At 41.0% G+C, this 14,345-nt stretch overlaps 1 protein-coding gene across 9 annotated transcripts in view; it reads right to left on the bottom strand.

Moving 5' to 3' along the window:
- The window catches only part of RGL1 (ral guanine nucleotide dissociation stimulator like 1), a 150,664-nt gene that overhangs the window by 63,940 nt on the left and 72,379 nt on the right, over window positions 1-14,345 (bottom strand). For all 9 annotated transcript variants that reach the window (XM_073356646.1, XM_073356637.1, XM_073356644.1 and 6 more), the window contains one exon: window positions 5,926-6,134. In XM_073356646.1, the coding sequence (XP_073212747.1) occupies window positions 5,926-6,134 (209 nt within the window). The remainder of the gene's footprint in view (window positions 1-5,925; window positions 6,135-14,345) is intronic.

The following is a 14,345-nucleotide window of genomic DNA, read 5'->3' as shown; positions in this document are numbered from 1 at the left end:
TCAGCTATTTAAAGGAATCAGAATCTAACGCATATCTAGCTAGATTACTTACTAAGTTCTAAGACTCCATTCCTGTTCTGTCCCTGGCAAAAGCATCACACAGACAGAGAGACAGAGACAGAGAGGCTTTGTTTCTCCCTCCCCCCAGCTTTTGAAAGTATCTTGTCTCCTCATTGGTCATTTTGGTCAGGTGCCAGTGAGGTTATCCTAGCTTCTTAACCCCTTACAGGTGAAAGGTTTTTCCTCTGGCCAGGAGGGATTTTTAAAGGTGTTTACCCTTCCCTTTATATTTATGACACCATCCCTGAGCTTAGAGTTCTTAAATCCCCAGCTGAAGGGCATTAAATTTTACTGTATTCATTTTAGTACTCATGAAAGTGCTGGACTGACAACTTTGGAGACTGATGTTCCCTACTGAACCACAAAACAGGAACAGCACGAGCAACCCCAGTGCAGGCCTCCACCTTACCACCCCGCAACCATCCCCAGCTAACGTGCCTCAATCAACCCTGACTTAGACACCCCAGAGATGACCAGTCCTTGGTCAACATTACAAACAATGGTGCCAATCTGTGCCAGTTGTGTCACTATGTTTTCAGATGACGAAACTCATGTAGTAGGAATGAGTAGAGAGCGACTTATAATGAAAACTATGTCCTTAGCAGTTGCCCCCTTCTACAACAATTTCCTAATGTATCAGTCGTCCTTATCTGCTCATTTTCTATAGTCACCTATGGCATGAATCACAAGAAATTGCAGGGAATATACAAATCTAGCAGAATGCCCAGCAATAAGGGGCTAATCCAGCCTTCTTTTGTGTGGCCTCAGATGAGCCTTTGGTGGTGGAACAGAAGCAGTTTTGGCTGCAGAAGGGCTGAAACTGGTTATAGTCAGGTTACCCATGGCAAGCACAACCTGTGAACAGGACAGACTACCAGTCCATGAGAGTCCCCTGCACAGTAGAATGCAGTAGGCAAAAACAGGGCAAGGGTGTCTGTAGTTCTCAGGCGGCACATAAGGGCCTGCAGAGTTTACTCCAGCTATCAGGCCGTGCTATTCTCCAGAGAGCTGCATTGCAGTCTGGGACTGATTCCTTCCTCCCAACCCCAGCACGGTGGAGCAGTGGGTTCTGAATTTGCCCCTCAGTGCACGATTGTTTTTACACATTGGTAAGTTACAAATGTGCAGTATGTGAACTGGGAAGAGAACGAAGGTAACACAAAGAACAAGAAGAACAGGAGTACTTGTGCCACCTTAGAGCCTAACAAATTTATTAGAGTATAAGCTTTCGTGGGCTACAGCCCACTTCATCGGATACATAGAAGGGAACATATAGTAAGAAGATATATATATCACACACATGCAGAGAAGTTGGAAGTTTCCGTACAAACTTTAAGAGGCTAATTAGTTTGTGACTTTGTCCTCACCCACAACTATTTCACATTTGGGGACAATATATACTTTCAAGTCAGCGGCACTGCTATGGGAACCCGCATGGCCCCACAGTATGCCAAAATTTTTATGGCTGACTTAGAACAACGCTTCCTAAGCTCTTGTCCCCTAACGCCCCTACTCTACTTGCTCTACATTGATGACATCATCATCATCTGGACCCATGGAAAAGAAGCCCTTGAGGAACTCCACCATGATTTCAACAATTTCCATCCCACCATCAACCTGAACCGAGACCAATCCACACAAGCGGTCCATTTCCTGGACACTACTGTGCTAATAAGCGATCGTCACAGAAACTACCATCCTATACCGGAAACTTACTGACCGCTATACTTACCTACATGCCTCCAGCTTCCATCCAAGACACACCACACGATCCACTGTCTACAGCCAAGCTCTAAGATACAACCACATTTGCTTCAATCCCTCAGACAGACAAACACCTACAAGATCTCTATCAAGCATTCTTAAAACTACAATACCCACCTGCTGAAGTGAAGAAACAGATTGACAGAGCCAGAAGAGTACCCAGAAGTCACCTACTACAGGACAGGCCCAACAAAGAAAAATAACAGAACGCCACTAGCTGTCACCTTCAGCCCCCAACTAAAACCTCTCCAGCACATCAAAGATTTACAACTTATCCTGAAAAATGATCCCTCACTCTCACAGATCTTGAGAGACTGACCAGTCCTCGCTTACAGACAGCCCCCCAACCTGAAGCAAATACTCTCCAGCAACCACACACCACACAACAAAAACACTAACCCAGGAACCTATCCTTGCAACAAAGCCCGATGCCAACTCTGTCCACATATTTATTCAAGTGACACCATCATAGGACCTAACCACATTAGCCACGCCATCAGGGGCTTGTTCACCTGCACATCTACCAATGTGATATATGCCATCATGTGCCAGCAATGCCCCTCTGCCATGTACATTGGCCAAACTGAACAGTCTCTACGCAAAAGAATAAATGGACACAAATCTGACACCAGGAATCATAACATTCAAAAACCGGTAGGAGAACACTTCAACCTCTCCGGCCACTCAGTAAAAGATTTAAGAGTGGCAATTTTGCAACAGAAAAGCTTCAAAAACAGACTCCAACGAGAAACTGCTGAGCTTGAATTAATATGCAAACTAGATACCATTAACTTGGGTTTGAATAGAGACTGGGAGTGGCTGGGTCATTACACATATTGAATCTATTTCCCTAAGTTAAGTATCCTCACACCTTCTTGTCAACTGTCTAAATGGGCCATCTAGATTATCACTACAAAAGTTTTTTTCTCCTGCTGATAATAGCTCATCTTAACTAATTAGCCTCTTACAATTTGTATGGAAACTTCCAACTTCTGTGCATGTGTATATATATATCTTCTTACTATATGTTCTATTCTATACATCTGATGAAGTGAGCTGTAGCTCATGAAAGCTTATGCTCTAATAAATTTGTTGGTCTCTAAGGTGCCACAAGTACTCCTGTTCTTTTTGTGGATACTGACTAACATGGCTGCTACTCTGAAACAAAGAACAAGGATGGTTTTGTGGTAAAGACACTAGATTTGAACATAGAAGACCTAGGTTAAATTTCCAAACTTCCTGTGTGAGTGGGCAAGTCACTTAATCTCCCTGTGCCTCAGTTTTCCCCCTATTAAAATGGGCATAATAATCCCTTTCTGTCTTGCCTCTTTAGAATGTAAGCTCCTCAGGCCAGGGGCTGTCTCTTAGTGTGTGTCTGTACAGTGTGTAGCACAACAGAGCCATGATCTCAACAGCACCTAAATGACAACTACAAAGAAATAAAAGAGTTGGAGCAACCAAATTAAAAACCCATGCAACAAGGGGAACACACACATCTCCTGGACTCTTAAAGGCAGAAATACCATATATACTCGTTCATAAACCGAATATTTTTGGTAAAAAAGTGAAGCATCAAAGAGCAGGGGTCAGCTCAAACAGGTCTACACCAAAATTTGATTATTTTAAACTCTATGAAATAATTGAATTGAATATCTAATACATTGTTGTTTTGTTTACCTGAAGCGTCTGCAGGCATGGAGCCCCTCAGTTTCCCTGTGGCTGCAGTTCGCCGTTCCCAGCCAATGGGAGCTGCGGGAAGTGGCACACCACTTCCCGCAGCTCCCTGTGGCTGGGAATGGGGAACCGTGGCCACTGGGAGCTGAGGGGCTCTGTGCCTGTGAACGCTCTAGGTAACCAAAACATCCCAACTCACCAGCGGCTTACCCCGACGGGCCGGGAGCCAAAGTTTGCCAACCCCTGAAATATAGGGTCGGCTTATGAAAGGGTCACACAGTTTTTACTATTTTTAACTATCCATCTTGGGGGGGGGGGGTGTAGGCTTATAAATGAACAGACTAATGAATGAGTATACAAGGCATGTATTTTATTTCAAATCAACCCATTTTTTAGCTAGAATTGTGTCATCTGGCTTGAAGCCCTCTTTGACTGGTTGATTTGGATTAATGTACCCACTGGTAACTTCTAATTGTTCATAGCACAAAAGGCAATCTTCTTTTGTACATATCTGATTAATACAGGAGAATGTAAAAGACATGGAAGAGAGTACAGTTTGGGAACCAGGAGGCAAGTCAAAAGCAACTGTACTGTCAGGGAAATAGTGTTTAAAATAGATGCTTTTAAATAAAGTCAAGTTGAATTTTTAAATACTTATTTTAGTAATTCCAACCATTTTATAATTTTTTAAAAAGTTCCTGCTGATAGAAATATTTCCCTATAAAATAGTTATATGCCATAGAAGTTTCATTATGGGATGTGACACAACAAACAAGCCAATCTATATGCATATACCCAGTTCGTTCACTCTCTAAATCTTTTTGGCAATTCATGTGCTTATGGGTGAGAGATTCTCAAGGCGCACCTCTTTAATGTCCCTCATTTTGAGAGTCGTCACTCCTTGGAGCTCCGAAGTTCCCTACATTCCACACAAAAGTGGTGTCCCCTCATGTTTATTGTTGAAAATTATTTACATCAGAAGCAAAGAATCATGAAACTGAGGTTATGGAAAGAGTTTCTCACACTAAAGGAAAGACTCCTATAGCATTTTTAGTTCTCTGCATGAATAACATTTGTGTTCTCCTCATTGTCGGTTTTGGTCACCCATTGTGTCTCACCTTTGGATCTTGGCAGATTGACAGGGGCATTCTCAAGTCTAAAGCTAACCTTGTTTTCTTCTTCCCCAGTGTGGCTTCTCTTTCACCACTCCTACATGTTACATGGCTTTTATGCTCCTACAGTTCTTGTACTCGAACAGTACTTTGTATCATAAGAGTCACACAGGGCCTGTCTTCTAAGCACTTTAGCATCATTATTAATGAAGTCACACAACAGTCCTGTGAGATAAGCATTATTATACCCATTTTCCAGATGGGGAAACTGAAGCATGGAAAATGTGTATGTCTTGCCCAGTACCACATAGGAAGTCAGTGGGATAGCCAAGACTAGAAAACCAGGCGTCCCAACTCCCAGTATCCTGCTCTAATTACTAGACAATGCTATAGCCTTTCTGTACATCACTTGATTTTGACAACATGCTAACTAAATAAGCACAAGAAATAAAATGTCCCTCTATCCCTTTGGAGATCCAGTGATAAATAGAGAGAGGAAAAAAACTGCTGAGATGGCAAAATGATTACACTATGGTGATGTTAACAACTTAAAGTACTCCTACCCAAAAAGCCATTCTTAACTTATAAGCAGAATAAAGAGCATGGAATGTTACAGACTGATAACTGATGTTGGTTATGTATGGACCAATCACCTTACTAACTCCACCTAAACCTGGATTCTTTTGAGATTAAATGGTTTTCTACCTTAGATTTTGTATTCTGGAACCACTGAGCTCTCCAAAAAAAAAAAAAAACAGTGCCTGTGTCATGGCTTCCCTCAAAAATCAAAAAGGCCAATCTGCTGTCCTTTCATGACAGGAAATAAGGATGAGTATTCTGGCACAGTGTAGTAGGTATGGAACAGGCTTGTATGCTCATGCATAGTCTATGTCTTGACACAGCAATGGCCCCTTCTGTGTAGCCTGCATACAGGAGACTATGCACAGGGATACTAATGGCTTGAATTCAGTGACAACTCTGACTTTGGTTGGTTATGCCACTTTCCCTACAGTGGTCACAATCTGGTTCTTTAGTAGCCCAAACTAGCCATCTCTCCCTATTTGGCGGCGATGGCATTATGAAGTGAGGAGGAGAGACATTTATCAACTCAGTGGTTAAGCTGAAATACAGTACTGAATTTTCCAAGCTTGTAGGAATCATCACTGATTTTGAAATATCTAAATATCATGTAGCATTTCAAATACAACTTCAATACATTTGAGCTAATTCCTTTCAATGCTCCTCGTCATGCACATGACATGATAGTTTTCCATATCATTATTTTCTCTATAGCTACCCACCCACTAACTCTTACCTTTCGAGGAGACGTTCCAGTACTTCTTTAGTAGAGGCAAAGCCCCTATATGTTGACAGAAAGATGCTAATGTAGGTAAAGTCATTGTCCCCAAAAGCCGTCAGCAGGTTCTCCACAAGTTTCTCCAGAGTACCAGCTTTTATTGTTCTGATCTTACATGTTTCGTACTGGCTGACGGTATGTCCTGGAGGCAATTGGTCCCCTTCAACCTGTGAAATAAAGAATCAAAAGCATGGGAGAAACCAAATACCCCAAATGAGAAGAATTACCACACCAAACAACAAGTTAAACTATGCTTTTTGGGTAAGGGATAAATGACAGCATGCCTTCAATTCCTGAAATATTCTGTCATTTTTGATAACCATTGAACTCTAGAAGATGGGTCTATTGATGCAACACTTTAGAATTGTTTACCCTTTTAAAAATAATTTCTTTGATATCCTTCACCTGATGTTTCAGTAGCTGAGTGTAGTCAAACCACCACACGTTATGATGCCATTAGATCTTACAATCTAAACCAGATTAGTACTGGGATAAGAGACCTGTAAGAAACATCTAGGTATGAGAGGAAGTAATACTGGGGATTCAGTGGCTCTCATATTTCTAAATCAGTATTAAAATCAATACCTACAGCCGGGTGTTTAGAGCACGGACGCAGGGGGTGGAAATTATGTGCAGAAGGTGCCAAGTTTAGACGAGATGTAAAACTGACGTCCTGAACACTTGTGGTCATCCAACATTCCATAATGCTTTTTGCAAAAGGAGGGTGTTAACTCCAGTGTCCTAGTCAAATCCCAAATGTATCATTACATTCTGTCGCTATTTCTCGTTGTTTCAATAAGATGCAATATTTCTCAGCATATCTACATTTTTGTATAGTATTTTTGTGTACGGTTTAGAGCCTGATCTAATGTCTGTTGAAGTCAATGGGAAGAGTTGTAGAGTTGATTATATGTCAGTAATGGAAAATGATCCCTGAGAATAGTTCATATACTTGTTTGTAAAGATATCTGAGATTACAAGTGCTATATAAATGAAAGATATAAATGCAAACACTAATAAATAAAATATAATAGTAATGACTGCATCAATTTGATGAGAATTTCCCTTTTTTGCTTTTAAATTGCCCAATTTTAAGGAAGAATTGTATTAGAGGCTATTGGCATAAAAAGGCAGAGAGCAGGAGAGAGGAGACTTCAGCAAGGTGTATAGTTTTTTCTTTTTTAAAAAAACCCTTTGTGCCAGTGTAACTGGGGTACTGTAGATTCAACTTGGGGAATGTATGCTGAAGTGTATCTCCTCAGTTACCTTGCAATGAATGGTGTCATCCAGCCTACCTACAGCTAATATCAATAAACTTTCATGAATGGGAAAAAAAGCGGTTTCCTTGGAGAGAAGTAGATGGTTCATACCTGTCTGTGAGAGTCTGCAATCCCAGATGGGAAGAAAAGTGTTAACAATCCCCAGCAAGCAACATATTCTGACTTGTGTAAATTAACAATTGAAATACAGTTTGAATAAATGAAAATAGCTCTTTTAAATATAAAGTTAGTTTTATATAGATACAAGATGTGTACAATTTAGGGTAGGAAAAATGTATATATTGAAGAGTAATGGGATCATGCAAAGGAAAATTTAGGATATCAAGAAACATTTCTTGACCACAAGGTCTATTAGACTGTAGTATGATCTCCCACAAGAAGTGGTGGAAGCCCCATTGTTTAGACATTGTAATTCTAATTTAAAATTAGACTGGATGGAGCACTAATAAATATGTTGTAGGGAATAACCACGCACTGACCAAGGATGGTCTAAATGAGCTAATTAGTCTCATCTATCATTAATTTTTGCTACCGTCTCAAGACGGAATAGGAGGAGTTCAAGCCATTTCCATTGCACTTCAGAATTAGGACATTGAATAGTTTGTTTACTGGTAGCTTTCAGACACTAGCTTACACATGACATTCCACTGATACTTAACCTTGAGATGGAGACAGTGTCTCACAGCTGGTTTCCCCACACCCAGCCTCTCTCCCCTGAGCTAACAGCAATATAATATCACCACAGCTGCTTCTCCTTTCCCCATCTGTCCCTCTGTGAAATTCTGTAATTTTTGTTAAATAACTGTTTTTTTTTATCTGAATTCAACATTTGTGAAAGGTGCCAGAGTCTGGGGTCCTCAATCTACAGAGCAGGTGCAACTTGAATAGCAGAAGTACAAATTTCTGCATGTTGCTTTGGCAACATAGTTCAACCTTCCCGGAAAGGACCACCTCTAGGAGTTAGAAGGAAGTTCAATCTCCATGCTCAGCCAATCACTGGTCTCTCTGACGAGACTGCCAAATAAAGCACTTGTTAATGGCAACTATGAAGGCGCTTTCTGAGACACAAACACCTGGCACTGGACTGAAGCCACCAAACAGCCATAAGATGTTTGTGACTTTTGGTAACTACCAGCTTGGACTGGATTCAAACTAGCAAGACACAAACAAAGGCTTGTTAGTCAATTATCAATTTCCAGTCACTTTGTCCCACACACAGTTTTGTGATCTTTAAAATTCTTTTAGAAAACTGCAAGCCTGAGTCTGGCTTCTCTGAGGTAGCCAACTGCTGTTGTGTCCACACGTGATGCTTTGAGGAAGAAACTCTCGTGACTGAGTTTCCAACATAGGTTTCCCGTCTAGAATTCTTCACCAAAATGGCTGCCACCATTCTTAGAGCACAGTCAACCACCTCTGCATCTACTTTATGAATAGCTCTGAGGACCATATATTGTCTTCAATCTATTTGTGGCACTACTATGGACAGCAGTAAGAGAAATGCGTGCGTCTTAAGGTCAGCGTACGGCTTGAAGTGCTTGAGGGCTGGTACTCTTCTCCTCCATTGATGCAGACCATCCAATGGGACTCTAAGGGCTCCTTTGTCCATTCAACCAACCAACAACATATTATGTTGTGTTTGTTCATATCACCCCACTTGCTATACTTTGATATCATAACGACACATAGGCTGGCAAAAACAATCAATGCAGTCCAACAAACTTTTTCACAGACAGATTTTCTCTCAGCTGTTTAGTGCAGGGAGTTTTAGTTAAACAAGTTTTATCAAAACCAAACCATAATAGGGCTCTATAAAGAAAAAAAAAAAAGGTGAGGCCAGACCTGCTCTGCTACAACCAAGATGTCCTTTATAGAGGCAAATGCTATGTGCCGAGTGCTTGTCTACACACAAAAATGCACTCATTTACCAGTTTATTTAAAATTGTCCAAACTAATATCAGTTTAAAACTAATTATATCATCTTAGTTTGCCTCTGTACATTTACAGTTTCAACGCCAGATTTAAATTGTTAGTTTATGTAATGCAGTAGTGCCTAGAAGCCCCAGTTAAGGACCAGAACTCCATTGTGCTAGACACTGTACAAAAACTGAACAAAAAGATAGTCCCTGATTTAGAAGTGTCCACATGCAAAGTTCCACCCATTTAACTAAATCTAACTTTAAAACACACCTTTAGTTAAATCAGCACAACTGTATGTGTAGATCAGGCCTGACTCACTCAAGTAGTCCTGTTGGCTTTAACGGGACTACTTGTGCAACTAAGTCAAGCACTATTTGGAGACCAATCCAACACCCATTGACTTTAATGGGATGCTGAATCAGACTTTTATCTGCTAACTTGGTGTGGGGATCTTCTTCCTATAAGGCTGCTTGAGTTAGCCTGATACTTTAGTTCTCTTCTCATCTGCTTCTCAGATCATTTTTACAGGGCTCAGAGTGCTGACCCCACTTTGTACAAGTATTGGCAATATAGTGATAGATATCCGTGGAACTGTATTCACTCCTATTTACAAGAAGAAACTCCTTTCTTTTTTCTTGATAGTGTAGCTGGCTAGGAAGGATGACTGTTGTCTGGGAGTCAGGCCAGGAAAGTGGGAGTTAGGGCTTTAGGTCCTGGCTCTGCCAACAATTAATTGTGTGGCCAGGGCTAGTCAGTTATGGACAGATTGTGTCATTAAGGTACAGCCCTCAGTACCGGGGAGATGTAGGGCCACACTGCTCCAGTAGGAACTCTGGGAGGTAAGGTAGCTCAGGGAGGCACAATATCTCCCAGAGCTCCCTGGCATGGGAGGAGAACATATGCCGGGCATTCTTTCCAGAGGGTGCAGTATATGCTTCCCTTTGAGGCCAGACAGCTACATAGCCCTGTTTTCTCCCCACCCACTTTGAGGTGGTCTACAACTGTGTCTAGCTACTTTGCAGGGGGCTACAGGCAAGGGAAGGCTCCTTGCACCTTACTCACTCAGCTCTTATATGCAAAACCAGTCATAATCCAGCCCTTAGCCTCTGTATATCTCAGTTTACCCATATGTAAAATGGGTATAATACCTAGCATACCTCTGATGCTATATAAATAATCAGTGATTAGACAGTCATAGGATACAAGTATTATTTGCACACACCAGCCTAAATAGGAAAGTAATTAAAATATCATTTAAATATTTGTCAAGTCACTGTCACTAATTGTTAATCTTGATCCATTTTGCCTTTGTAGCTACTTTGCTTCAAAATCAGAGACCAATGTTATAATAAAGGATCCAACTAGCAATTTTTCTTCAGATCTCTTTTATATATAGGTTTGGTCACTGTCGTGTTTTAGACTATGGAGACTAACAGAAGATTTTACATATATATATATATTTTACTTCACTAACTTAAAACAATCCAGCCAGTTTGAAGACTTACTAATGATGAACAATCAATCTTAAGAAGTTGTAAGAAACCAATTTGGGAACAAACTGTGGATTTGTATCATTCAGTGATAGGTACATGCAGGGTGAGAAGATAAATGGAAAATCTTTAGTTTGCTAAATTTCCCCTTAAGTGGCTTTAATCCCCACTGCAAATCATTTTTACATTTATAATATAGACTTTAATATTTTTTTTTTATAAATCACTTAAAAACTAAATCCTTCCTTCAGTTTGAGAAAATGAGCATTATCTGAAATCTTACTTTAAAGCAGCTGCATCTCACTTGTGAATGAGGACACTTCTTTTGTTTTAGCATATGCTTTGGGCCTGTAGACCAAGGAACAACACGCCTTCCCTCTTACATTAAAATATCATTAGCTGCTCTTATACAGATGATTCAGGCAGGGAACCAAAACAGTGATGATCAATAATTTCTACATCCCTAAAGTCCATGGAAAATTATTTATTATCATCATTTATTTCCAGTAGCATCCCACAATGTGCTAGGCTTTCTAAACTGCAAACAAAGCACAATCCTTGACCCAAGGAGCTTGTTATCCAAGGTCTTAATCTTGCAAATTGCTCCATGTGGCTGGATACCTCTGGAGGAGTCCCGCTGACTTCTCCTTGTTTGGAGTAGTTTACAGGAAGAGCAACAGAGGGTAATGAGAAAGGATACATAGATAAGGAGAGGGTCAAGGGAGTTAATAACCACATCTTGATAATACATAAGGTAATGCTAATATTATAAACAGATTAGGACCTTATTGTGAACTCACTGGCATGAAGTGCCTACACCATGGATAGCAGTATGGAGCAGAACCTAGTCTCAAGTGCACTGGTGTCAATACAACCCCATTGAAATAAATGGAGTTACACCACTGTAACTTGAAGATTTTGACCCACAAAAATCTCAGAATTGCCATTTATGAACCTTTTGTGATTGAAAAAGTATGCGATTTGCCGTGGCACTCTACAACCCCACTCAGAAAAGGCATAAAGCAACACGTTATTACTACTATTATTTTTGTAAGTAAAAAAATTTTCTAAGCAAAACTTAATTTTGTGAATAAACTAAAACAAGCAATTTGCATGTAAAAAAAAAATCGAACCTCCTTTTTGATACTTCGCTGTTAAAGTTTTGATTTTTCAAATCAGCTATTAATTATTTAACACAGTTCCCTTCACTTCATTAAGAGGAACTTGTGCTTCATTGTATTTAACTTAACATTATTTTGTATCTAGCAGAATTTTTTTCCTTTTACATTAAAGTTAAGGCCATATTCTACTCTTATTCCACACGCAAAGCTCCCATTCACGTCAGCATGCAGATGAAGAGGAGAATCTGGCTCTAAGACTGAAACGCACACAAAAATACACTTTAATTGTAACTTGCCCAAGACATCATACTGCAAGAATGCTAACAAAAAAACGCTGACAACCCAAAATTGAGTTTGCCAGCAAAAGAGCAAGCTGCTAGAAATCATTTTAAGGGACTTTTAGGGACTGTTTTTATTTGCATTATTTCAGCAACTCTGCCTTGAAGTTTAAAAGGAAAAAAGACTTGGCAGACAAGAGTTCAATAACACAGACTTACAGAATAAGACATTGTGGGCTGAGCTAGCATGCTAACAGGAAACTGCTCAATCTGGATTTAATCAGAGATCATCTCTTTACTGACATGACCAGGGTACCCAAAAGCATGAGGAGTTTTTATGTTTGCTTTGGGCCAGCTGTCTGCCTATGAGAATACTGTATCTACTGCTTTTAAAAAGGAGCCTCTGAAGCGATTACAGACATATGACATCCCTTAAAGTCACTGGAGGGCACATGCCAATTCTGAAATTTCAGTTTTAAAAAGTTTACCTCAATGTTTCCTTCAATATGAATGTCTAATGGCTTGGTTTTCAAAGATGCTGAGCACCTCAGGCTTGCATTAACTTAACTGGGATTCATGGGACCCCAACAACTCTGAAAATCAGGCCATATGTCTCTATTTCACAGTGACTTCCTCCAATCAAAAGAATTCTAGCACTGATATTTTGTGCATGTGCTTGATTAGCAAACAGCTTCCTACCACCTAAGGAGAATATCTCAACACCAGACAAAACTACCTAAGAGTAAACTGAGATATATCCTTTATTCATCAGAATAGGTAGCTATTAAACTGATGTGTTTCTAACAATCTCTATCAACCCCTTGGAATGGTATGTACTGTGAAGGGCCAATCCAGTTTTAATGCTGCATTCTTAGGGCTTTATAGCACACAACTTCATCCATACGTACAACTCCCACACACAACAATGATGCTCCATGTGGATTGAAAGTCCCTTAGGTTAACATCCTGTGAGATGCTGAGCTCCCTCAACTCATGCGGACTTCAAAGAGAGTAGTAATAGGGCGATTGGCATATAACATCAACATAAAGGTCACCCACAGAACAGAGTTTGGTTGCATTGTCATTTACAATTGAGGCCTTCACCCTGCTGCTACTGCCATCATGCAGGCAGATGTCTGCACCTGCATGGAGCCCCACTGACTTAACTGGGCTCCATGTAGGTACAGGGATCCACCACACAGCTAGCTGCAGGACTGGGGACTTAGACTGTAAACTCTTTGGGGCAATGATTTTGCCAGTTTCTCTTTTAGCGAAGAACCCAACACACACCTTCTGAACTCAATAAACAGTAATAATACAGAACCATACTCAGAGTGTCCTAAATTACAATGCGTTTGTTACTAGGACAGCAGGAAATGTATAGGCAAATGTGACAGCCATTATGAGTTCAATAACAGATCACACAGCCTATTATTATATTAGAGCCTTTCTGCCTCCCCCCGTTGAGGTTACTGGCCAGGAAGCTGAGGTTATCTACTGCTCCTTCCACAAAATACCAGAGAAGCTTTAATTTCCACAAAGACACCACCACAGACAGACAGAAAGGAAAGCAGCACCTAGGCCAGGGGTCGCCAACCTGTGGCTCCAGAGCCACATGCGGCTCTTCAGAAGTTAATATGCGGCTCCTTGTAATAAGCACTGGCTCTGGGGCTGAAGCTACAGGCGCCAAACTTTCCAATTTGCCGGGGTGCTCACTGCTCAACCCCTGGCTCTGCCACAGGCCCTGCCCCCACTCCATCCCTTCCCGCCCTTGAGCTTGCTATGCCCTCGCTCCTCCCCCCCCCAGAGCCTCCTGCACACCATGAACCAGATGATCGGGAGGTGTGGGAAGGGAGGGGGAGGCACTGATCGGCAGGGCTGCCGGTGGGTGGGAGGCGCTGGGAGCGGTGGTGTGGGGCCGATGAGGGGCTGCTGACATATTACTGTGGCTCTTTGGCAATGTACGTTGGTAAATTCTGGCTCCTTCTCAGGCTCAGGTTGGCCACCCCTGACCTAGGCTATACCAGCACACTACAATTTAAGCATTTGGTATGTGCCCAAGTCATGGTATAGGACTTGAATCCACAATCTTGTGGGCCAAACACAAGACTGCTACCCATCAAACTATAATGGCATTATAAAGGAATGGTATATTGATGTCGCTCAGTTAATGGTGTATATTAGTAGCAAGGAATACTGAAAAACTTAAAAGGACATCACCAACTGAAATTTGCTCAATATCTACATGATGTTACACCAAGCTTTTACCAAAACAAAGACCTATAGAAGGTT

This window comes from Lepidochelys kempii, chromosome 8, assembly GCF_965140265.1.
Source record: "Lepidochelys kempii isolate rLepKem1 chromosome 8, rLepKem1.hap2, whole genome shotgun sequence".
NCBI lineage: Eukaryota > Metazoa > Chordata > Testudines > Cheloniidae > Lepidochelys > Lepidochelys kempii.
This window is presented reverse-complemented; position numbering and strand designations above follow the sequence as displayed.